Source organism: Salvelinus alpinus, chromosome 24, assembly GCF_045679555.1.
Source record: "Salvelinus alpinus chromosome 24, SLU_Salpinus.1, whole genome shotgun sequence".
NCBI lineage: Eukaryota > Metazoa > Chordata > Actinopteri > Salmoniformes > Salmonidae > Salvelinus > Salvelinus alpinus.
The window spans coordinates 16,417,711-16,444,747 of NC_092109.1; the positions used below are offsets into that span (position 1 = coordinate 16,417,711).

At 42.4% G+C, this 27,037-nt stretch overlaps 1 protein-coding gene across 3 annotated transcripts in view; it reads right to left on the reverse strand.

The window, feature by feature from the left end:
* The window catches only part of LOC139551757 (splicing factor, suppressor of white-apricot homolog), a 127,223-nt gene that overhangs the window by 57,788 nt on the left and 42,398 nt on the right, over positions 1-27,037 (reverse strand). For all 3 annotated transcript variants that reach the window (XM_071363070.1, XM_071363069.1, XM_071363071.1), the window contains exons 11-12: positions 2,353-2,458; positions 1,605-1,838 (exon numbers count right to left, since the gene is read on the reverse strand). In XM_071363070.1, the coding sequence (XP_071219171.1) occupies positions 1,605-1,838; positions 2,353-2,458 (340 nt within the window). The remainder of the gene's footprint in view (positions 1-1,604; positions 1,839-2,352; positions 2,459-27,037) is intronic.

The following is a 27,037-nucleotide window of genomic DNA, read 5'->3' on the forward strand; positions in this document are numbered from 1 at the left end:
CAGCGAGTGACGGCTGTATTAACAGACAGCTAATATAACTTAAGCGAGAGTGAAAGAGAAAGAGACCGGCAACGACAGAAGACACTTAGAGCCGGCGGTGGGTGAGGGTGGTGAGCTAGCAGACCTCCAGTCTGACCTGGACAGGGCCATCTCTATGCCATTTAAGATGCTGTCTGTCAGATGCATGAATAGAGGAACAAGCTTAAGTGAAGAGGAAATTCTGCAACTCTCGGAGGACAGTGAGAGATGATAAAAATGCTGTAGCCTTGGGGCGGAAAAGTGTTGGTTTTAACAAAAAAATAAGCATTTTTAGTAACTTCCACTGTCCTTAAAAAAATTACTGGATTTATTTCCTACTGAGAGATGGCAATACAGCAGACAGACTAGTACAGGTCATTCACACTAACTGAGGAGATATTTACCAAGAATTGAAAAGGGCTGATATTAACTCCCTTTTTCAGGACCCTGTCTTTCAAAGATAAAAATAGTAAAAATCCAAATAACTTCACAGATCTTTATTGTAAAGGGTTTAAACACTGTTTCCCATGCTTGTTCAATGAACCATAAACAATTAATGAACATGTACCTGTGGAACAGTTGTTAAGACACTAACAGTAGGCAATTAAGGTCACAGTTATGAAAACTTAGGACACTAAAGAGGCCTTTCTACTGACTCTGAAAAACACCAAAAGAAAGATGCCCAGGGTCCCTGCACATCTGCGTGAACGTGCCTTAGGCATGCTGCAAGGAGGCATGAGGACTGGAGATGTGATCAGGGCAAGAAATTGCAATGTCCATACTGTGAGACACCTAAGACAGCGCTACAGGGAGACAGGACGGACAGCTGATCGTCCTCGCAGTGGCAGACAACACCTGCACAGGATCGGTACATCTGAACATCAAACCTGTGGGACAGGTACAGGATGGCAACAACAACTGCCCGACTTTTACCGGGAACGCACAATCATTTAGGGGCATTCCAACTGAGCCACATGGCCATTTAGGGGCATTCCAACAGAGCCGCATGGCCATTTAGGGGCATTCCAACTGAGCCACATGGCCATTTAGGGGCATTCCAACAGAGCCACATGGCCATTTAGGGGCATTCCAACTGAGCCGCATGGCCATTTAGGGGCATTCCAACAGAGCCGCATGGCCATTTAGGGGCATTCCAACAGAGCCGCATGGCCATTTAGGGGCATTCCAACTGAGCCACATGGCCATTTAGGGGCATTCCAACTGAGCCACATGGCCATTTAGGGGCATTCCAACAGAGCCACATGGCCATTTAGGGGCATTCCAACAGAGCCACATGGCCATTTAGGGGCATTCCAACTGAGCCACATGGCCATTTATGGGCATTCCAACTGAGCCACATGGCCATTTAGGGGCATTCCAACTGAGCACATGGCCATTTAGGGGCATTCCAACTGAGCCACATGGCCATTTAGGGGCATTCCAACTGAGCCACATGGCCATTTAGGGGCATTCCAACTGAGCCACATGGCCATTTAGGGCATTCCAAAAAAGCTTTTAGGTAAAGTAAAATAAGATCTTCTTTAATATATGAAGTGCAGCCAGTGAGAGCAGCTGTAGCTAGCTACCTTGTTTAGCCTCCAGCTCCTCCAGGGTGAGAGTGGGTCTCTTCTCCTCAGGGGTCGCAGTGACCGCTCTGACCACCATCTCCGCCCCCTCCAGCAGGGCCTCCAGACCCTCCTCGCCCAGCAACTTGTCCGGGTCATCATCTGAGTCGTCGTCCAGACGTACACGGTTCTTCTCCAGCGGTAGCATGTCGTTCTCTTTGGCTTTGATGGCGAAGCAGATCGGCGCAAAGGGCACTGGGAAGAAAGGCGGAGGTGGGAGAGAGAGAGAGGGGGGGTGTTTGGTTAAAGCTTGAGGTCGTTTAAGACAAAAAAAGTGCCAGAGTGGCAGTCACTCATTTTACCATAAACCATTAACCTTCCCCAGGCAGGCAAACAGAGAGACAGAGAGAGTGTCATTGAGCTGGGGGTTAACCGTCATTAGCATGGGCCAAAGACATGAACCTCAGCCACCACGCTTTTTGAGCAGCCTGCAGCCACCTAATCATTTAGTCAATTTTCTAGTTGACAGTTCTAAAGGAAACCACACATACACACACGCACTCCGCAAAACACAAGCGTACCACCCCAACCACCTCCACTGTCTACTCATCAACAAAGGCCTCAGCATTCCCACTCACCAAACAAACAATTAAGCAGAAAAGAAACATCCTCAGACAGTTTAATTATCAGAGTGGGCAGGCCGGGCTGTGACGACTGGGACTGTGTCAAGGTCAGCCTCTAAATGCTGTGGTGTGTGTACAAGTCTTACCTTTAATTGGCTTGCCTTCATTCAGCTGTTTGTCAGAGGGACAGTTACCAACGCCGATACTGTCTGCCTCCCCCTCCGCTGGGCCCAGGCCGTCTGAAGAGCCACGCTACAGAGAGGAGAGAATACAGTTATTTTAAGAACCAAGTGCGTGGGGTTGTTCTGAGAACGAGAAATTAGAACGCACCAGACACAATACCTAGGCTTTTTCATAGAAAAGTATTTTGTGCTTAGGCTATGTGATGCCAATGCTATTTGCAAAGCTTTGTTTGGGATTGGGTTTAAAAGTTGACAGTCAAAAATAGATGTGAGTGAGGCACAGTGAGGGTTGGTTGCAGGCTGAACGGTAACGGAAAGCCCATTTCACAGTACAGAGGGCCGACCACTCCTCTGTCGTCATGGCCCTCATTGGAATGCTCTGTCCGCTCTGTGCACCGTTCACCATAGGACACTGACAGAGAGGTTTAATCATTGCAACATGCAGTGGTGGAGGGACCTGGGGACAGCCACTTCCACAAGGCCAATTCTGTGTGGAGAGAACACATGCCTCAGGTCTCCTTTTCTGAGCGCAGTCCCTGAACATGGACCATACCAGCTCAGTAGGGACATAGGAGGAAAGGGACTAGCCTGAGCACCAGATCAGAGACCATGTTGTATGTTAACAAATAGTCATCACTAGCTTGCTAGTAGGTATATGATAGGAAGAGTCTGGACACCAGGCTAGCCATTAGAGACAAACAAGAAAACAACATTTGGGCCGTTTCCTCTCGTTTCTACCTACATGAGGATGGACTCATAATCCCACTTCATATGTATGCATGATGCCATGATTGGTGGGCAACAGGTCTGCCTTTGCAGCTGACTGTTTAGGCTTCAATTACCTGGGTTTCTCAGGGAGAGAGAGAAAGCCAGACTGAGGAGAGAATAAGGGAAGAGAGTGATAGAAGTGTGTGTGAGAGAATGAGGGGGTGAAAGGAGAGAGAGAGAGAGAGAATGAGGGGTGAAGGGAGAGAGAGAGAGAGAGAGAGAATGAGGGGTGAAGGGACAGAGAGAAAATGAGGGTGGAGGGAGGGAGAATGAGGGTGGAGGGAGGGAGAATGAGGGTGAAGGGAGAGAGAGAAATAAGGTAGATAGGTAGTTCTGTGTCGCTAATGGAAGTTTTTCAATATTTTACAGTTCTATTAAGGAAGTGTGGCAGCGAGCTCTTCAGCCGTGGCCCTCTGGAATGAGAGATCAGGGGACCATTAGCCTGGCTAAGGAATCTGCCTCCATGAAGATGCGCCTCTTTGATGGGGGAGAAAGAGGATGAAATGTGTGTCCTGGGCAGAAATAGAAATATAAGCTCCTGAGTGGCGCAGCAGTCTAAGGCACTGGATCGCAGCACTTGCGGCGTCACTACAGACCTGGGTTCAATCCCAGGATGTGTTGCAGCCGGCCGTGACCGGGAGACCCATGAGGCAGTGCACAATTGGCCCAGCGACGTCCGGGTTAGGGGAGGGTTTGGCCGGCCGGGATGTCCTTGTCCCATCGCGCTCCAGTGACTCCTTGTGGCGGGCCGGGCGCATGCACGCTGACGTCGGTCACAGGTTGTACAGTGTTTCCTCCGACACATTGGTGCAGCTGGCTTCCGGGTTAAGCAAGCAGGGTCGTGTTTTCGAGGACGCATGGGTCTCAACATTCGCCTCTCCCGAGTGCATACGAGAGTTGCAGCGATTAGACAAGACTGTAACTACCAATTGGATATCACAAAAATTTGGAAGAAAAAGGGGTAAAAAGTACAACAAAAAATGTATATATATATATATATATATATACAGTGGGGAGAACAAGTATTTGATACACTGCCGATTTTGCAGGTTTTCCTACTTACAAAGCATGTAGAGGTCTGTAATTTTTATCATAGGTACACTTCAACTGTGAGAGACGGAATCTAAAACAAAAATCCAGAAAATCACATTGTATGATTTTTAAATAATTAATTTGCATTTTATTGCATGACATAAGTATTTGATCACCTACCAACCAGTAAGAATTCCGGCTCTCACAGACCTGTTAGTTTTTCTTTAAGAAGCCCTCCTGTTCTCCACTCATTACCTGTATTAACTGCACCTGTTTGAACTCATTACCTGTATAAAAGACACCTGTCCACACACTCAATCAAACAGATTCCAACCTCTCCACAATGGCCAAGACCAGAGAGCTGTGTAAGGACATCAGGGATAAAATTGTAGACCTGCACAAGGCTGGGATGGGCTACAGGACAATAGGCAAGCAGCTTGGTGAGAAGGAAACAACTGTTGGCGCAATTATTAGAAAATGGAAGAAGTTCAAGATGACGGTCAATCACCCTCGGTCTGGAGCTCCATGCAAGATTTCACCTCGTGGGGCATCAATGATCATGAGGAAGGTGAGGGATCAGCCCAGAACTACACGGCAGGACCTGGTCAATGACCTGAAGAGAGCTGGGACCACAGTCTCAAAGAAAACCATTAGTAACAGACTACGCCGTCATGGATTAAAATCCTGCAGCGCACGCAAGGTCCCCCTGCTTAAGCCAGTGCATGTCCAGGCCTGTCTGAAGTTTGCCAATGACCATCTGGATGATCCAGGGGAGGAATGGGAGAAGGTCATGTGGTCTGATGAGACAAAAATAGAGCTTTTTGGTCTAACTCCACTCGCCGTGTTTGGAGGAAGAAGAAGTATGAGTACAACCCCAAGAACACCATCCCAACCGTGAAGCATGGAGGTGGAAACATCATTCTTTGGGGATGCTTTTCTGCAAAGGGGACAGGACGACTGCACCGTATTGAGGGGAGGATGGATGGGGCCATGTATCGCGAGATCTTGGCCAACAACCTCCTTCCCTCAGTAAGAGCATTGAAGATGGGTCGTGGCTGGGTCTTCCAGCATGACAACGACACGAAACACACAGCCATGGCAACTAAGGAGTGGCTCCGTAAGAAGCATCTCAAGGTCCTGGAGTGGCCTAGCCAGTCTCCAGACCTGAACCCAATAGAAAATCTTTGGAGGGAGCTGAAAGTCCGTATTGCCCAGCGACAGCCCCGAAACCTGAAGGATCTGGAGAAGATCTGTAGGGAGGAGTGGGCCAAAATCCCTGCTGCAGTGTGTGCAAACCTAGTCAAGAACTACAGGAAACGTATGATCTCTGTAATTGCAAACAAAGGTTTCTGTACCAAATATTAAGTTCTGCTTTTCTGATGTATCAAATACTTATGTCATGCAATAAAATGCAAATTAATTACTTAAAAATCATACAATGTGATTTTCTGGATTTTTGTTTTAGATTCCGTCTCTCATAGTTGAAGTGTACCTATGATAAAAATTACAGACCTCTACATGCTTTGTAAGTAGGAAAACCTGCAAAATCGGCAGTGTATCAAATACTTGTTCTCCCCACTGTATGTATAAGAAATAGAAATAACATATTCTTATTTCTTACAATAGGGATGTTTAAATCTATGCTATACTTTTACCAACAGTGTGTGGATTGAAAGAAACTATGCCCCACTTTCAATCAATATTTTCCATTCTGTGTATGAACCGAAACAGAGATGTTTATACAGTTGGTTGTCCCACCTAGCTACAGTTGAAGTCGGATGTTTACATACACCTTAGCCAAATACATTTAAACTCAGTTTTTCAATTCCTGGCATTTATTCCTAGTAGAAATACAGTTTTATATCAGTTAGGATCACCACTTTATTGTAAGAATGTGAAATGTCAGAATAATAGTAGAGAGAAGGATTTAATTTAGCTTTCAATTTTTTCATCACATTACCAGTGGGTCAGAAGTTTACATACACTCAATTAGTATTTGGTAGCATTGCCTTTAAATTGTTTAACTTGGGTCAAACGTTTCAGGTAGCCTTCCACAAGCCTCCCACAATAAGTTGGGTGACTTTTGGCCCATTCCTCCTGACAGAGCTGATGTAACTGAGTCAGGTTTGTAGGCCTCTTTACTCGCACACACTTTTTCAGTTCTGCCCACAAATTTTCTATAGGATGAGGACAGGGCTTTGTGATGGCCACTCCAATACCTTGACTTTGTTGTCCTTAAGCCATAACTTTGGAAATATGCTTGGGGTCATTGTCCATTTGGAAGACCCATTTGCGACCAAGCTTTAACTTCCTGACTGATGTCATGAGATGTTGCTTCAATATATCCACGGAATTTTCCTTCCTCATGATGCCATCTATTTTGTGAAGTGCACCAGTCCCTCCTGCAGCAAAGCACCCCCACAACATGCTGCCGCCACCCCCGTGCTTCACGGTTGGGATGGAGTTCTTCGGCTTGCAAGCCTCCCCTTTTTTTCCTAAACATAACGATGGTCATTATGGCCAAACAGTTCTATTTTTGTTTCATCAGACCAGAGGACATTTCTCCAAAAAGTATGATCTTTGTCCCCATGTGCAGTGGCAAACCGTAGTCTGGCTTTGTTATGGTGGTTTTGGAGCAGTGGCTTCTTCCTTGATGAGCGGCCTTTCAGGTTATGTCGATATAGGACTCGTTTTACTGTGGATATAGATACGTTTGTACCTGTTTCCTCCAGCTTCTTCACAAGGTCCTTTGCTGTTGTTCTGGGATTGATTTGCACTTTTCGCACTGAAGTACATTAATCTCCAGGAGACAGAACACGTCTCCTTCCTGAGCAGTATGACGGCTGCGTGGTCCCATGGTGTTTATACTTGCGTACTATTGCTTGTACAGATGAACGTGGTACCTTCAGGAGTTTGGAAATTGCTCCCAAGGATGAACCAGACTTGTGGAGGTCTACAATTTACATTCTGAGGTCTTGGCTGATTTATTTTGATTCACCCATGATGTCAAGCAAAGAGGCACTGAGTTTGAAGGTAGGCCTTGAATTACATCCACAGGTACACCTCCAATTGACTCAAATTATGTCAAGTAGCCTATCTGAAGCTTCTAAAGCCCTGATATAATTTTCTGGAATTTTCCAATCTGTTTAAAGGCACAGTCAACTTAGTGTATGTAAACTTCTAACCCACTGGAATTGTGATACAGTGAATTATAAATGAAATAATCTGTCTGTAAACATTTGTTGGAAAATTACTTGTGTCATGCACAAAGTAGATGTCCTAACCGACTTGCCAAAATTATAGTTTGTTAACAAGAAATTTGTGGAGTGGTTGAAAAACAAGTTTTAATGACTCCAACCTAAGTGCATGTAAACTTCCGACGTCAACTGTATTTAATACAGTACAATTCAGTTTCAAGCATCAATAAGTTTCATATCTCATCCGACTGTTGGTACACATTTGACCATCATCTCTACATGCATGGATGCAGTCATTTCGAATAAGCCTTCTGCTATATGTTCCTCTGGGGTATGATTTCATACGTTATATATTCTCCCTGTCTGTAGCATCCGGTTCATGATACTGCCCTGGCATTATCGGTTTCCTCTTTATACTGTCTTCTCCGTCTCTCAAATACAGAGCATTCGTAACTTATTCAGACCCCTTGACATTTCCACATTTTGTTATGTTACAGAATTATTCTAAAATGTATAGTTTTTTCCCATCAATCTACACAACACCCATAATGACAAAGCAAAAACAGGTTTAGAATTTTTTGCAAATGTATAAAAAAAGGGGGGGAAAAATAAATATCAAATTTAAATATTCAGTATTTAGACCATTTACTCAGTACTTTGTTGAAGCACCTTTGGCAGCGATTACAGCTCCGAGTCTTCTTGGGTATGACGCTACAAGCTTGGCACACCTGTATTTGGGGAGTTTCTCCCATTCTTCTCTGCAAATTGATGAGCATTGTTTGTGTGTGTGTACTGCACTGGGTGGATGGTTTGTAGGCGAGAAAAGAGATGGACTTGAGTGGTTGCCTTCAGGGGATTGTGAGTACAGCCACAACCGGAAGTAGCTTTTCGTAGCAGGTACGGAAAGCATTTTAGCTAACCCTAACCTTATACTCTTAACCTGCTACAAAGAAGTCACTTCCAGTCATAGCTGTATTCCACCTAGTCAAAACCGCCATCAAGGTTTAGTAACACAAGAAAAGAGTTGCATGACAACTGTCAGTGGTGGTGTATGAGGCGTAACCTCACAAACACATGTAGGCCACAGTGCAAAGACGCATACAGAGACTGACAGGTCTCTAACACTCACTCCCACCCAGACCCCAGGCCCACACGGTCGTCAGAGGGCTAGAGAGCTCCGGGAGATTAACCATGGTGTGCAGCCTTTATTTCTTGCAGGCTACTTTATTACATTTCGGTATGTGACGTTACGTTATATCTTTCCCACTGTGCAGACTGCCTTGTCTGCTAGCGAACAGCACAGCCGGCAAAATGTAGCCGTTTATCAATTCAAAACTGAAGATCTCCATTGTCCATATCAGTCCATTGCTTAGCAGCGAAAAGCAACCTGTCATGGATAGATAACTGAAAAAATATCTCTAGCAATACAGCTACCGAAAGTGCTCTTTGACCCTCATCCCAATATGTTGCTGATAGAGCAGGATAAAGAGGTGCAGCAAGCCGCCGGAGAGGCTGAGAAAAACCTCATAGGAAGCATTTCAGATGGTTTTAGAGGAAATTGTGAATACAGTTAGTTGTAATAGCATAGTGGTTTTAACAAGTGACGCAAAGCACTTTACAACGTCCTGAGTGGAAAGCCACTAAAAACAAGCCGGGAGCAATGGAAGCGACTTTGGAAAGACTCCTTCTAAAAGGCTGCAGAAAGATGTTAGGAGAAGGAGTGAAACTGTTAAGGGAGGGCAACTTCCATACAAATAGGTCAGGCTGAGGCTGCAGACCATATCTCATACAACAATCTCACCACAACACCCCAAACACAAGACATCAGGATGAACATTCAAAATGGAGGGGAGAGTTAATTTGTTGTTCCTCCCATGCTCTTAAACTAGTAATGCCAAATGAGCTGCTGCAGGCCACCTGTTAGTGTGATCATGTCATCAGAGCTGCTGCTTCAGCAGAGGCCCCTAACCCATAACCCCCCCCCCCCCAGGTAAAACTAGGCTACAGCAATGACCAATAGATTTAAACTAAACCACTTCCAGGCATCCACAAAACATCTGGAGGCGGGAGTGAGAACAAGATTAGCATGACTACCCAGAACAGAGTACAATGGAGAGGAGTCGTTGATGGCCTATGCTTCATGAGGAAGTAAGTAAATACCGTCTTAACTTCCCCCTGTCACAACTAGCTATAGATCAAAACACAGGGAAAGCAGTCTATTTCAATAATGGATGTCCTCAATCTCACCCCACTTTATTAAGAGAGGGGTCTGATGTGAGGAAAAGAGAAAACAAAATATTAAAAACAGAAACGTCATCAGTGTCGAAGAGAGGAGGAGCTACTACCTCAACTTAGGAACTGGGACAGTCACCAAAAAAGAGGAAGACAAGGGAGAATTAACTGAACCACTTGCGTTCAAGGACGCGGAGGTGAACCCCCTCATCTCAGCGCTTCAAAGGCTCTCTCAGGTACCGGCGGAGCGGAGTCACACAGCCGCAGGCACAAATCAAGAACAATGGCTTCTGCCAGGTGGCTAACTGAGCTTTTAAGTCAGGCGGGCGGACGGCTTATGGAAGGTGATGAATCGACCTCCGTCACTCGAGGAGAGAGAGGGGGGTAAGGGGAAGAGTAGGGAGGGAGAGAAGGAGTTGGAATAATACTCATGGCTGTGGATCATAACCTTTACAGTATGAAAGGATGCAGAAGAGGACAGGAGTAGAGTGGAGGAGAGGAAAGAGCAGGATAGAGTCTGGAGGAGGGTAAAGGCACTATTCACTTTACTGGAAGAGTCAATTTAGAAAAGCAGCCTGAACATGCCTTAGAATTTGACAAAACAGTAGTGAGGGAAAATGTTGAATATTGATGGAGTCAGCTATCCACTGCTGCTCTACCCACCAGTCTGTCACTGTAGGGCCTTTGATGGAGGCTGGAGCTGCTGGAGGGTGTGGAGGGACAGGCAGGGACAGAAGCAGCCATGCAATGTGGTTGGCCCTAGGGTGAAGGACCACTGCCAGAGACAGAGAGTGGACATCCAAGCAACCCAGAAAGGAGGCATCAAAGTCAGGCCTGCATCCCCAGCAGCTGGTGGAAAGGGGAGGGACTGCTATAGACAAAAGCCAAGACTCAGGATTGACACAGCATGAGTAGCCTGAAAAAGGCCCTAAACTGCACACATCATTGGTGCTGCATCATGATCTAAAGCTAGGGCTACCCTAAAGCATTTCAAAACACTCCTCTGGTGGGCAGAGAGATGCTGCTTCTGGACACACACACACACACACTTACCATACATCACACTCCAACACATACCCTCCTTCATACACACATCATTGGTGCTGCATCATGAAAGTGTGTGTGTGAAGGAGGGTATGTGTTGGAGTGTGATGTATGGTAAGTGTGTGTGTGTGTCCAGAAGCAGCATCTCTGCCCACCAGATGAGTGTTTTGAAATGCTTTAGGTTAGCCCTAGCTTTAAAGTGAAGTTCACACACACAGAATACATGATCAACTCTCCTACTATCTGCTCATCAATTCAGGAATGATGCAAAACCACAAAAAAAAGTGCAATAAAAGTGACTATAGAGTGTGTATAAAATGCTCCCATCTAAAATGTGTTTCGCAGTGTAGAACAAGGCTTTGAGGACAAGCTACAATAAGCCACAATAATGTTAATCGTTTTCAGCAGGAACCAGCTGAAGCCCCAGCAGCCAAGCTGTCTCTGGAGAGATACTCAACAGAACCACATCGCTCTCTCTCTGCTCCCGCTCTCTCTACAGCCCTGACACGTGGAGCCTACTGTTGCTTAGCCTCGCAAGCCACCATCATCTCCTAATCATCCCTGCAGCGAACCATTCATGTAAACTCGCAAGATCAAGGTGGCTCGCAACGCAAACTGTAGCTGGTCCAAAAATAGCTCCCGGCAGCTCCCTTCACCATTTCCTGGTTGCTAAAATTCTAATAGTTCGCCTAATTTCAGTTTGTGACAAACAATAAGTCATTGCGTAGAGAATCATTGTACCATCTAAACTGTGAAATATATTTTCCCTAATCAAAAACACTGTATATTTAGCTGTTTTAAGTTGGTGTACAAAACCAAAAGTAAAATATGCAAAAACAAAACTTCAGAATAGAAGGCATAGAAATAACACATAGAACAGATCTACCACTTCTTAGACTTGCTTTCAACGGGAATGAAAGATCTATAACTCACATTTCGATGTGAATTTGGAAGGGTGGCCCAAAAAGTTACAATTGCCTCAAAATGCTTAATATAAAACGGATGACACAAAGAGATATCTGAGCAAGAGAACCTCATTGAAATTGCAACAAGCGGTTCTGTGAAAAGTGAATTTAAATCAGAAGTCACTGCCAGCTTTCTGGATAGTGCTGCGCTCAGAATTTCTGGCTTTGGCAAATTGCGCTGTTAAGACACTGATGCCCTTTGCAACCACGTACCTATGTGAGAGTGGATTCTCGGCCCTCACTAGCATGAAAACTAAATACAGGCACAGACTGTGTGTGGGAAATGATTTAAGACTGAGACTCTCTCCAATACAGCCCAACATTGCAGTGTTACAGTTGAAGTCAGAAGTTTGTGGGCATGCAAGGGTGAGAGGACCAAGAGACCAGAGGTGGCAGAACGGAATGCTCGGGTTGGGGTGTAGGGTTTGAGCATAGCCTGAAAACACATTTTCCACTGCCAAGGAGACTCAAGAATTCTTTAATAAGCACAACACACAGGGGAAGAGCTGATAGATCTAGGCTAACCCCAATTTGACTGGCTCAATATTCAGCTATGCTATACATACACAATCACACAGCCTACCTTTTGGCTGTGATGCTGTACTCAGCGTGAGGGAGGAAGCAGTGGTGAGGCTGCCTCTCAACGTCTCGCCACTCTTACTCCCTCCGCTGAGAGAAGGGGACACAGCCTTCCAGCTGACAAAACTCCAGTTGCACTGCCTCATTTCAGACTCATGCACCAATTCATGTTGTTACTCCAATGACCAGAGAAAGTGAAATATTCCTTGATATAAAAACATACAAGCCGCTAATAATAATGCAAACTTATCGTGAGTGGAAGTAGGGAGAAAGCGTATTTTATGGCTTATAAAAGTGTTGAATAAAGTGTTGACAGTGCTGAATAACAACAAACATGAACATACTCATAAAAACAGCAGCTTTTTTGTTGTATTTGTTTTCTCCCTCAAGTCATGATTTAAAAAATGTTTAGAATTCTCACAGTATCAACTTTGCTGTGTGTTCCAGGTTACTTTTTTCTATGGCTGGAGGAAACTGTGCAGACACGGTGATCTGAGCGATCTTATTGGCCAGCGGTAGGCCCATGACGGCGTGGCCAAGCATGCCTCCAACTCAACCATCAAGTTTGCAGACGACACAACAGTAGTAGGCTTGATAACCAACAACGATAAGACCGCCTACAGGGAGAAGGTGAGAGCTCTGGGAGTGTGGTGGCAGGAAAATAACCACTCACTCAACGTCAACAAAACACAGCAGAGGGAGCACACCCGTATCCACATCGATGGGACCGCAGAAGGTGGAAAGCTTCAAGTTCCTTGACGTACACATCACTGACAAACTGAAATGGTCCACCCACACACACAGTGTGGTGAAGAAAGCACATCAGCGCCTCTTCAACCTCAGGAGGCTTAACACCTAAAGAAATGTGGCTTGACACCTAAAACCCTCACAAACTTTTACAAATGCACAAATGAGAGCATCCTGCTGGGCTGTATCACCGCAAACTGTTCAAACTGCACCGCCCACAACCTCAAAGCTCTTCAGCCGTTGGTGCGGTTTGCCCAATGCATTACCGGGGGGAAACGTCCTGCCCTCCTGGACACCTACTGCACCTGATGCCATAGGAAGGCCAAAAAGATCATCAAGGATATCAACCACCCGAGCCAATGCCTGTTCACCCTGCTATCATCCAGAAGGCAAGGTCATTATAGGTGCATCAAAGCTGGGACTTAAGAGTCTGAAAAACAGCTTCTATCAAGGCCATCAGACTGCTAAATAGCCATCACTAGCACATCAGAGGCGGCTGCCTATAGACATAGATTAGAAATCACTGGTCACTTTTATAAATGGATCACCAGCCAGTTTAATAACGTTCCGTATCTAGCATTACTTATGTCATATGTATAAACTGCACTCCACACTATTCTACTGTATCTTAGTCACTTTTAAATTGTGTTTACATATTGCATCACCCATCTCATATGTATATACTGTATTCTATACTACACCACTGACTGTTAAACAGCCACCTCCAGCACATCAGAGGCTGCTGCCTATAGACATAGATTAGGAATCACTGGCCACTGTAAGGAAATTAAACACTAGCCACTTTAATAATGTCTACATATCTTGCATTACTCATCTCATATGTACAAATTATACTCTATACTATTCTACGGTATCTTAGTCACTTTAATTGTGTGTAAATATTGCATCGCCCATCTCATATGTATATACTGTATTCTATACTTTGCCACTGTACCTTAGTCCAATGCCGCTCTGACATATGTATATATTCTTAATCCATTCCTTACTTAGATTTACATGTATTTTGTGAAACTGTTGGATATTACTTGTTAGATATTACTGCACTGTCGGAGCTAGAAGCACAAGCATTTCGCTACACCCGCAATAACATCTGCTAAACATGTGTATGTGACCAATACATTTGATTTTGATTTGATTGGTGATTTGATTTGATAGGTGCACTTGATCTGCTCTCTGGCCCTGCCATGTAGGCAGAGTTCTTCCTTCAGATACATGAAATGGTCCAAAATGGGAACACTTTGCCTTCCCGGTGCTAGGGCTGATGAACCATGTGCACCTACCGCCAACAGCAACAAATAAAATAAAAATAGGAACGGGAAGGCTTCATCGTCGGGTTTTTACTGAAATGTTTGGTGAACGACTAGGAATGCCTTAAAAATAGTGACCACTAATTTAGACAATGATGACTCCACACCAATCAATGAACAATAAACAATATACTGAAGTGTCATACAGACTGGGGTGGCTTCTTTGTTGGGCTACAGGGCATTGAATCCATATGGGCTAAACTGTGTAGGATAGACGGCCAGTCCCATATGGGCTAAACTGTTTAGGATAGACGGCCAGTCCCATATGGGCTAAACTGATTAGGATAGACGGCCAGTCCCATATGGGCTAAACTGATTAGGATAGACGGCCAGTCCCATATGGGCTAAACTGATTAGGATAGACGGCCAGTCCCATATGGGCTAAACTGATTAGGATAGACGGCCAGTCCCATATGGGCTAAACTGATTAGGATAGACGGCCAGTCCCATATGGGCTACACTGATTAGGATAGACGGCCAGCCCCATATGGGCTACCACACAGTCATTTTTTGTCTTCCTCTGTTCACGTGGCTGAATTTACCTCCAAGGGAGGAATTGACCTACAGGTCATGATTAGTTATAGACTGCATTACTTGCGTAAACCCTCTTCTTTCTTCTTTATTTTTTTACATAGTAAAAAAGCACATACATACTTAATAAAAATGTAGGATACATTATGTTGTTACGGTAATTTAGCCGTTATTGCTGATAATAATAATAATGAGGATAATGATTTAAGAGGGTTTTATTGGGTGGGGAACGTCCAATGGCTGGGTTTCCCTCTGTGTCCTGCTTTTTTGTTTTACATCCGTGGGCGTATTAACAGTAAAGATAACAATAACGTAATTAATAATACATAATTTTTTTGACAATGGCAACACTAGCTAATCGCTCTTGGAATTTGAAAGGCCTAAACTCTCCTATAAAATGTTCCAGCTGTCTTGATATCCTAGCAAGAAACCATGTTGATATAGCAATGCTCCGAGAAACACACCTGCTACAAAAGGACGCACATAGAATAGAGAACCATTTGTACAAACTGGCTTATTTTTCATCAGCCCCAAACAATACATCTTTAGTTATCATAATGATAAGTCAGAAACTCTAAATCACCCTCCTGGGTAAAGGCGAAGACAAAGAACGCAGAATCACTTTCCTTAAATGTATCCATAATGGAAAGAAAATTTCCTTTATTAATGTGTACGCTCCAAATTGATATGATCCTAGGTTTTTTGATTCTCTGAACATATTGTTAGAATCAACTGAATTCCATCTGGTTATTGGGATAGACATGAATGTCATTTCGGACATGCAGGACAAATCTATTAAGACCAACTACAATCTACACGCAACCAAGGCTCTCCAGCATATACTCTTTGATTAGAACCTCATTGATGCTTGGTGAGCACATAATCCTAAAGCAAAAGAGGACACTTTCTACTCAAACAGGTATAAATCATTCTCACGAATCAGTTTCAGACTATTATCTACAACTATTTTCTTTAACCAAGAAAATAGAAATTCGACATATGAGCTTGTCTGACCACCATGCTTAATACTGACAAATTCAAATTTCAGAATCTCCTAAAAGAGCGACAAGATGACGTTTCAACATTTCATTACTAAAAAACCCAACATTTTGTGATGAATTTGAAATGGAACTAAATTCATAATGACCAATAAATATTCAGTCGAAGAGCCCCAGATTCTATGTGATGCAACCGAAGGTTTTGTTAAAAATAATGCAACTCCATTTGCATCTGGGTTGAATAAATCACAATTAAAGAAGATATAAGAATTGGAAATGTTAACTGTGTTAGAGCATTCTCAACAAACACTCTTTATAGACCAGGTAGATAGTACTCTTTCCAAAGTCAAGACAGAACTTCATTTACTGATAAGGTAGAGAGCAGAATCTGCCATCCATCGAGTTAGACTCATGGTAATCGTCCCAGTCGTTTACTGGCCAACAAGCTATGCAGTAATTACCAATTAGCTGATATAGAAAATAGTGAATTTGAAACAGGGGGATTACTATCAGAACCCAAATAAATCAAATAATCTCCCACTTCTATAAAGAACTGTACACCTTTGACTGTAAATCCACACCAAACCAGACTAAGTCTTTTCTAAAAGAATGAAGAACTCCTCTTCTCTCAATGGAGGAAGTCACCTTGCTGGGAGACCAAAACTCTCGAACTCAAAAGGGCATTGGATAGCATGAATAAAGGGCATTGGATAGCATGAATAAAGGCCACTGGATAGCATGAATAAAGGCAAACCACCTGGATGGGATGGTATTACTCCTTACGTCGATTTAAAATGTTGGAATCAATTAGGTTCACTAATGCTCTAAATGATTAGTACAGCCATTCACAAAGGTTCATTTGGGAGAGATGTGAACACGGCACTAATTTTACTTTTCTTAAAAAAAGGTAAGGATGCCACCCAGTGTTCTCACTATTGCCCCCTTTTTTCAGCATGAACCTGCTCTCTGCCACCAGTACAAGGAGATGGAGGGTGAACAAGCAACACTTCAGGTATTTATCTTTTTTTACTTTGAGCTTATAGCTTGAACTTGAATGTTATTTCTGGTATGCAAGGTTTTAATAATGTCTTGTCTATTTTTGTCTGCTTTCCTCCTTTACAGCATCAATTGTCTGGAGCCTGATGTTGTTGTGGCCAAGGAGATTCACTCAGATGGGACCAATGTTGACTTTCGTCCTCCCAGAAATGAGAAAGCATCCTCCAGACTGGACACAACCTGGCAAACATATATTTTAGAGAAGATCAGGACTTTTGCAATGAAAAGGCCATGGACATTTCATGTCCGGCTCCAAAGGGCAGAAATATGCTCTCAGGCTAGATTCCTTTTTTTATATCATAACATGACCTGAACCAAAGTCACTCAAAGGATCTTATGATCTAGGTCTAGTTAGTGTTCTTATGCATTTGTGTGACTTATGTTTTACGTTTTTCTTAATTGTAGGCTCCTACACCTTGAAGTTAATAAAGTATTTTAAATGTTGAAATATTCATTTTTTAAGCACTACTTCATTGATTTAGCACATGGTTACAGTCACGTGTTCCAATGTGAATTCTTTAAGATGGGTGGGTCTAAGGGTGTGAATGATGCTAAATGGGCATAAACAAAGAGCAGCACTGTAGCTGTTCAATGTGAAAGGTTATATTAATATTGTTAATGGTTTGCATAATGGGGGAACATGGTAAGGTAATGTTCAAAGAATCCATTTTGGCAATTTGGTGAAAGGATTAATGTAGAACATGTGTGAAAATTGCAGCAAAATGTTTGATTGCCCTTTTCACCTAAACGGGATTATAAGTTTATAAACTTTTAAAGCAGCATTACTTCCCCATGCTTCCTCCAACTACAGCATTTGTCATTTTGAAGCTCTGAGTCTGTATTTTTTGCCAATATAAAGAAACACAATTTCAAATTATGGAACATAATCCAAAAATAAATGTTCAGTAACAGATATTAAACGGTATTCCAAAGTATTGATGTCCCATCTTGAGACTTACCCAAATTGGTACACACGGACCAAAGCGAGTTTGTTAAAAATCTTTTACCCTCAGATAACCTCTGTCGACTATTACACATCTTAGACGCTTCATCAAAAGCAACAACTCCTTGGCCTGTATTATCTCTCGATGCAGACAAATATTTTGATATAACCATTATAGTTTGTCTCTGGTCTGTCTTGGAACATATGGGAATTGGCACCAATTTCATTAATATGATTAAAATACTATATGCCATTCCCTCAGCTATAGTTATAAAATGCAATATCTTCTTTGCGCCGTATAGATTCACTAGAAGCAGTAGACAAGGCGATCCAATTTCGCCTTTCCTATTTTTATTATCCATGGAATCCCTTGCCCAGCCAAATTCGTCAAATTGACGGAAATAACAAACTTCCCTAAAATCTACTGATCAATTCATCTCATTATACACAGACAATATTTTATTTATCTACACAATATATGCCAATCGCTCCCAAATGCATTGAAGATCATAAACTAAGCTTCATCTCAAGTTATACAATTAATCTAACCAAATCAGCCCTACTGCCTCAAGACACCGATGGAGCACTCCCTCTCTACTTACGGTATCCCAATTGTTTCTAATTTTAAATATTTGAAAGTAGATATATTTCTTTCCGTAGATAAAACCATTGCCAGAAGCTTTAACAGAACGCTCAAATCAATTCGACTTCAGTAGATGGAATAATATCCCAGCTGCTTTAACCCGCAGAATATCTATTGTCAAAAATATTATATTGGAAAGGCTGAATTTCTGTAGTAGAATTTTTCCATTGCTTCCCCTTCTGGTTATTGGGATAAAATTCATAGTGCAGTTTCAAAATGTATATGGCAAAGTAAACAATCCTGGATAGAATTAACACATTTACAAAGAGGGAAAGACGTAGAACGACTATCTATCTGTACTGAACTTTAAATTGTATTTCCAGGCTCTAGCATTTCACACCATTCTAAATTGGTTAGGACATGACTCTTCTGCCCCCTGGCTGAGTATAGAGAGAAATATGGTGTCTCATATTGCCCTGGAAGAGGTAGTCTTCACTGATATATCCTTAAATGTAAACTACGCTTTGGTCCTATTATTGCTCAAACTATTTCTACTGGGCGCAAAATTGAAAAAAAAAAAAAAACGACGTAACTGGGATTCAAAATGGAATGACCATACTTCAATATTTCACAATAATGCCTTGCGATCTAGAGGGCGGACTTTTACATCCCCCCCAATGGTCCAAATTTGGAATCCATGCCTCTACCATGGACAGTAATGGTTTTCAGAACATTACAAGATTTGAAAGATACATACACATTACCAGGCAACTCCTTTTTTCTAGATTTAGAATTTAGGTCAGCTATGCTGACCTATGGACAACTACCGAACCATCCAATGATGGGACTTGTAAATAAATACATACATCTGGGCTCTCGAAAAGGACTGAGCTCTACAATATATAAACAACTTTTGGAAAGCTCAGATTCCGAGTTACCAATTAAAAAAGCATGGTCCACAGATCTAATTGAATCTGAACAACGCTTAAACTGGAAAATAATATGAAAAAATAAAACATTGGCATCCTTGTAATCTGACTTCTAAATTTAAATTTAAATTTGTTCACAGTATTTAACACCAAGGAAACTTTTACAATTAAATTGGCCCAAACTCCCAACTGTTCACTGTGTCCCCTAAATCAGGTAGGCACATTCCTTCATATGATGTGGGAGTGCCCTGCAGTTAAATGCTTCTGGGGCAAAGTGACAAAATTAATCTAGAAGTGCATTAATTTAAATAATGCTTTGCATCTATAATGTTATTTAATAATGATAGCCCCTCGAATCTCAAGAAGATTACTACTGGCAGGCAGCACCAGGCTAGGCGAGGTGGGAAACATGGTTTCCAGTTGGGGAGAGAGGATGCAGGTGGGTGGATAGGACTGAATGAGAACGTAGCAACCACACCTACGGGCGAAGAAAACAAACCATTCTAAAATGGGAGCTTTCAAGTTCTAAAATGGGAGCTTTCATTGACAAAGTTAAAAGAGCACATTAAAGATTTGCAGCATGTGCCAAACACTAGGCTGCTCAGACTGGGGAGAAAGGATTGTGTATTCGGCAGCTGTAACAGACGACTGCTAGAATGAACATATTCTATATCCATAGTCAGTACTGTGAGGGAAGAAAACGATTTATGCACCTTACAAAGCAGACTAATGTGAAGTGTGTAATTGTGTAGTATCCAGCAGAGATGTGGACTCGAGTCACATGACTTGGACTCAAGTCAGACTCGCGTCACAAATATGATGACTTGCAACTCAACTTTGACTTTAACACCAATGACTCGTGACTTGACTTGGACTTGAGCCTTTTGACTCGACCTGACTTGATACCCTCCCCAAGCCCAAATATTAAAAATGATGCTATTAAAAAAAAGTGTGCAGCGCATCAACTCTTCATTTAACAGATTACATTTTGAATCGGACAGCAGCCAATCAAATTGTGCCAGCTGAGAAAAAGTTGTACGTGGCAGTGCAGAGGAATGTCGGCGAGTGAATTCAGATGGAGCCCTTGGAAAGATGATACCCAAAATGATTATTTTCGGATATAAAGACAATGCTGTATCAACAAAAAACGGACTGTAACTTGCAAAACATGCGGGAAGAAAATTACAGACGGAGGTGCAACAATTTCCAACTTTGATCGACATTTGAAGCTGCACAAAGAACGGTCGTGGCTAATATAGCCGACAGCTATATCATTTATAACTTTACTAGTGTAGCATGTAGGCTAACGTAATGTTAAATCAATGAGCCTCCACACAGTCAGTCAGTGCGGGAACTTGGTCATTGCACCCAAGATTGAGCTACAACTGGCTAGGCAGTTGGTAGCCTAAATCCTGCCTGATGTTACTGCTGTTCCTAAAACCATTGACATACGTTAGCCTACTGTAACCACACAGAGTGTGTGTGTGTTAAGGTTGGGCGATTGTGTACAAGCCTACATCGCCCGATTGCGCACCATTGCGATCCTCGATAGTCGATCACTATTGCGGGGGGGGGGGGGGGGGGGTCTTTCTCATGGCTACCCATGTATTTCCATGGAAATATAACATTTATTTGGAAAGTAATAAATATATACATATTTTTAAAAGCATTCATGATTTGCGTAAATGTAATATATTAACTATTAACTATTAATATGAAATGGTATTATATTTGGTGAAGAACACATGACTTGTTTAGGACTCAAAACTCAAAGTTTAGGACTTGAGACTTGACGGTCTTGACTTGAGACTTGATTCGGACTTGTCTGTCTTGACTTGGACTTGACTTGGGACTTGAGTGCTAAGACTTTAGACTTACTTGTGACTTGTAAAACAATGACTTGGTCCCACCTCTGGTATCCAGACACTCAAATGCAGTATAGGGTACTTTTCTAGCATTCTTCTAGTTCCTGTTGCTTTAAATTTAAACTATAATAACATTATATTAATTTCATGAGTCACTCAAACCTGGCTCATGTTGTAATACAATTATCTGCCCCTTTTTCCTAAATAATAGAGGAGATTCGACTTTTTGTGGCACATCCTTCCGTGCATAATGACCCTTTTGAATGCTCTGGACTCTCTGCATGTGGTTGAAGAGGTCTGGAGGGCCAGAGACACTTTCCAATTTTCATTAAGCTCCAGTCAAAAGTCCATAATTTCTTATAAAACACTGAGATAGCTGCCAAACTTCTGCTGGGCTGAAGTTCGAATTCAGGCGGTATCTGGTTCGAATTCAAGCTGTATCTCAACCGGCCGTTATTGGGAGTCCCATAGGGCGGTGCACAATTGGCCTAGCATCGTCCGGGTTTGGCCGGTGTAGGCCGTCATTGTAAATAAGAATTTGTTCTTAACTGACTTGCCGAGTTAAAGGTAAAATATATATTTTTTAATAATAAATCTTCACCATCAGCACAAGCCAAAGGTCGTTATTTCCTACCCAGAAAGCTGAAGAGCGGCACGGACACACAGAAAAACAATATTGATTATTAATAGCGAAGGGCCGACGTGGAGGGAAGGAGCGAGGATCAACAACGAGAAGAATAAACAACCATGAATTGATGGGAGAAACCGCTTGACAAAACCAAGGCCAGGCTACAGACACAATCATCATGATCATCCAAGCTAATCCACATGCATTTCTAAATGAGGTCACAAAACAAAAACAGCCAACGTTTCATCCCCCATGGCCCTGTTCTCTGATGGCCTGTTTATTCATATAGTAGTGGTGGCTGGCTCTCACAAAACCAATCTGAGAAATCACACAGGCAGGGCCACAACAGGCCCAAGTTCTGGCTGGTATCCCATCCTTTGATTGATTTTACAGATTGTTATCTGGCTTTTTTACAATAACTATAAAAGCCAGAAATATAATAAAAATGAAGAAAACTATGTATTCCATATAGCTGTTCCCCAAATTACAAGCAGACCTTAGAGTTGATAAGTAAGCAAGGTGGTCGGTTGCTTGGCTTGCCTTGCCTGTGGGTGCAGCCTGCTGTGTGACCGAGTACAGACTCCATACTCCAGAGTTCTCTCCGCACTGAAACAAGTTCATGGATTTTATTTGGCAGATGACAGATTGCTTCCCAAAGTGAGTGGAAAACAAAATAGGGCCAGTTTGATCTCCACTGCTGGCCTGACCAGGTGAGGACTTCTGATACACAGCAGACTCTGGTAACATCAAATATGTTGAGGTTTAATGGCCTGTTAAAACCAGGTCACACTAATTACTTGACCTCAAAATTACCTTTTACTTTTCTTAAACCTAAAGGACACACGATGAAATGCAACAAAATCACAGCAGCCTCCTCAACTCCCAAACCGGTCCATGTGAAATGGCACCTCATACGTAATTTTCTTTACCCTTTGACACATACGAACACACGGGTGTGATCATTCTACAGTGGTCCCTGCAGCGTACGTTCAAACCAGTGTGATTAGACACTTTAGAACGTCTAGTTACGATTGGGGTAACAGTCAGCGTTTGAGCTGGCCACACTGTTTTTTTACAGCAACATCTTGCACAAACAGTCTTTACAACATTATGTGAGCATTTTATTTTTGAATGCAATGTTCAGACATTCACAGAAGTAGCGACAGCATAACACAATTCTCATCCAAACCGGAAAATGTAGGCTACATTAGTCGTAGCAGTAACTGAGGAAAGAGTGACCTAACACAGGCAGTCATATTGAGCTAATTCTTGGCTAACAGAAACCAAAATATGAATAAGCTAAAAGCAATTACTATTTACAATTCATCACGTCACGGGTGAGCTCACCAGTGATCAAAATAATTTAGTAAAGCACTTTTTAAAAATAGAAAGTAATCCGACGATGGGTAGCTTGTGCGCACCACCATGTTCTTTTGTTTTTGAGTCAACCAAAGACAAGACACTACAAGATGGCTGTTGAAGGGGGTGTGTCGTCTACGGTCATTCACTTCCGGAAGTTTACTCTAAAGACGAGTGAACCATCCATTCAACTCGTTTTGCTATGACATCTTTGGTCTGACAGACATTTACGGGACAACCAGAATGCATTGTATGATGTCAACAAACATGGCGCCCCACATAGCTGGCAATTCTCTTAGCATTAGCTCATCATAATCAGTACAACCTTCAAAAAAGTATTATAATGTGTCCATTACAATCTACGCAAGAATCGGAATGCATGTCACCAGAACTTGAACATATGTGAATAAAACAGTAAATACATTATACTCCATACATACATACGATGTGCTACAGTAGAAACGACAACACGATATACAGAAACTATGATAACGTAATAAGGCACTTTGATAGAAACGCACACATGTCCAAAGTTATCATTAGCAAGGAAAACAGCAACCTAGGCAATGTGGGCGAAGCCAGAAAATGTGCCGGGGGGGAAAGTTAGCGCAAGTTCTGAAGTTCTGTGCTGACTGGAAACGCTCAAATGTCTGAATACTTCATGTGGGGAAACACTAGGGAAGGGCTTTGGCTCTCGTCGAAGAGAGAAGTTTGTCTAGCTCAGTAACGCCTCAAAAGTTAATTTACATGGGTTAATTGTTCTGTTGCGTAACAATCACATTTTGGAAGAGTGAGTGCATTCTGACATACTGGGGCGACCGTTATAGATATTTTGAACACATGCTTGTAAAGTTAAAAGGCATGTAGGACAACGTGGTTAATGTAGCAAACCTTCGTGCACATAATGATTCTGATGGTAGCACTGCCGATACCCGGTGAGGAAAACAAACCTAAATAGAAGTCATAATGCTCAGTGAACTGGCAACCATGGCGGATAACATGTTTAAAACATGAGAGAGGGGGCATTCAACAGAGCAAATTAGTTCTCTGTGCACAACTGTGGATAAGGCACATAGGCTAATACAGAATTGCTAGCCTACTAATGCTGCATTATCAACACAATGAGAACATTGATCCACATTTTAGATTCATTTCACACTCAGGGGCAGCAGAGTGCAGTTGAGTGCTGAGTGACAAATGGGACACCAACTCCCTGAGTGTGAATATGCTGCCATGTTGCCCTAAGAGATGTGATGACTGAGTTACTTAGTCATTGACAGTGAATGAGAATAGATCTGTTTCCTCTCTATCTATCCCCTCGCTGAAATCACACTGCCTTTCTGACATCCGGCTCAAAGAGACAAGACATTAGAAGCCTGGGGTGATTCACATTACATGCTTAGTATCAGAAAGATCTCTCATAATGGCGCGGGGGATGATTGCAAATACAAAAATCTGACTCAGAACGAGAGGAGCACATAGGCCCTTTAATTCTGTATATAACACCCATTACAAAGTGGTTACATATAAACTGCCTGCTTTGGAATGATATAGGGCTCATGTCTCATATCATGATACACAATCAATTCATATCATGATACACAGTCAATTCATATCATGATACACAGTCAATTCCAGTGATTAGATGCGAGGGTGTTTCTCCCCTGAGAAACATTGATATATGGGTAGTCACTTGTCAGGGATTGGTACAAATTCACATTTCCCCACTCTCATCTAGCCAGCTAACTAGCTGTGTGAGAGTACGCTAACCCTTAACCCTTACCTAACCCGAAGCCTTACCATAACCATTTCAATGTCCATTTCAATGGGGGTAGGGACTCCCAAAGGACCGTTCACTGAGGCAACGCTTGGGGCGAGAGGCTGTGCAGTGAAAATCCCATATCGGTCGGGCTCTAAAAATAATATACTGATATTTAACTATCAATTATAATTCTCCCCTGAGAAACACCATGAACATAGAGGAGAGGACTAACGTTGTAAGGATGGGGGGGGGGGAACAATTACATTTTTTATAAATTATGATTTTGTACACATGGATTGTACAATATTTGCACATTATTATTTGAAAAATTCTTCAAGCTGTCAAGTTGGTGGTTGATCATTGCTTGACAGCCATTTTCAAGTCTTGCCATAGATTTTCAAGACGATTTAAGTTTATTTTTAAATGTACTAGACCACTCAGGAACATTCAATGTTGTCTTGGTAAGCAGTGCATATTTGGCATTCTGTTTTAGGTTATTGTCCTGCTGAAAGGTGAATTTCTCTCCCAGTGTATGATGGAAAGCAGACTGCATGTGTGCCAGTGTGAGTGGGCTGTTGCCAGAGTATATTGAGAATTCGGCAGTACGTCCAACCGGCCTCACAACCGCAGACCACATGTAACCGCACCAGCTCAGGACCTTCACATTCAGCTTCTTCACCTGTGGGATTGTCTGAGACCAGACAACCAGGCAGCTGATGAAACTGTGGATTTGCACAACCAAATAATTTCTTTACAAATTGTCAGAAACTGTCTCAGGGAAGCTCATCTGCGTGCTTGAGGTCCTCACCAGGGTCTTGACTTGACTGCAGTTCAGCGTTGTAACCTTCGATTGCCACTGGCACGCTGAAGAAAGTTTGCTCTTCATGGATGAATCCCGGTTTCAACTGTACCAGGCAAATGGCAGACATGGCGTTGTGTTTGCTGATGTCAACGTTGTGAACAGAGTGCCCGATGGTGGTGGTGGAGTTATGGTATGAGCAGGCATAAGCTACCGTTCAACGAACACAATTGTATTTTGTCGATGGCAATTTAAATGCACAGAGATCCTGAGGCCCATTGTTGTGCAATTCATCAGCCGCCATGTTTCAGCATGATAATGCACGGCCCTATGTCGCAAGGATCTGTAGACAATTCCTGGAAGCTGAAAATGTCCCAGTTCTTCCATGGCCTGCATACTCACCAGACATGTCATCCATTGAGCATGTTTGGGATTCTCTAGATCAACATGTACGACAGCGTTCCAGTTTCCGCAAATATTCAGCAACTTTGCACAGCCATTGAAAAGGAGTGGGACAACATTCCACAGGTCACAATCAATAGCCTGATCAACTCTATGCGAAGGAGATGTGTCGCGCTGCATGGGGAAAATGGTGGTCAAACTTTTTTTCCTCTTAAATTATTATTATTATTTTAATTTTTATTTTAATTTTAATCTGTGACCAACAGATTCATATCTGTATTCCCAGTCATGTGAAATCAATAGATCAGGGCCTAATGAATTGATTTAAATTAACAAAGTTTCTTATATGAACAGTAACTCAGTAAAATCTTTGAAATTGTTGCATATTGCGTTTATATTTTTGTTCAGTGTGGATATTGTGTAGTTAGGCTGGTTATCTCGCTAGTTAACCATTTAGCATGTATTAATGTCATTGTCATGTCCGATTTCCTAAATGAACTTTCCAGTGACACTCGTGTATGAGAGCAAATGGCCAACACGCAGTTGATACGAGCTCGCAATTGATGAAATCAATGCTGCATACTCCAGTTGAAAAACCATCTATCAAGTGCTCAAAATTGGTTGTTGAGAAATAATTCTGACACCATTGGAAAGCTAGTATTCACCTCTATTCAATACTGGCTATATAATTCTGACAAAGTAAAATAAAATATCTTAGAATAGCTTAAGGGATGGATCAAAATTTACAGAATGGTTACCTGGAAGAAAATTGTTTTTCAATTTCAGTCAAGCGGACGGTTTAGTATTTTAAAATCTAGTCATGTCATTTGGAATTGATTATATTTCTATAATTCTTAGTGTTTCAGAATTAGTTGCTTATTAGGCTATACAGTCAGGTCCAT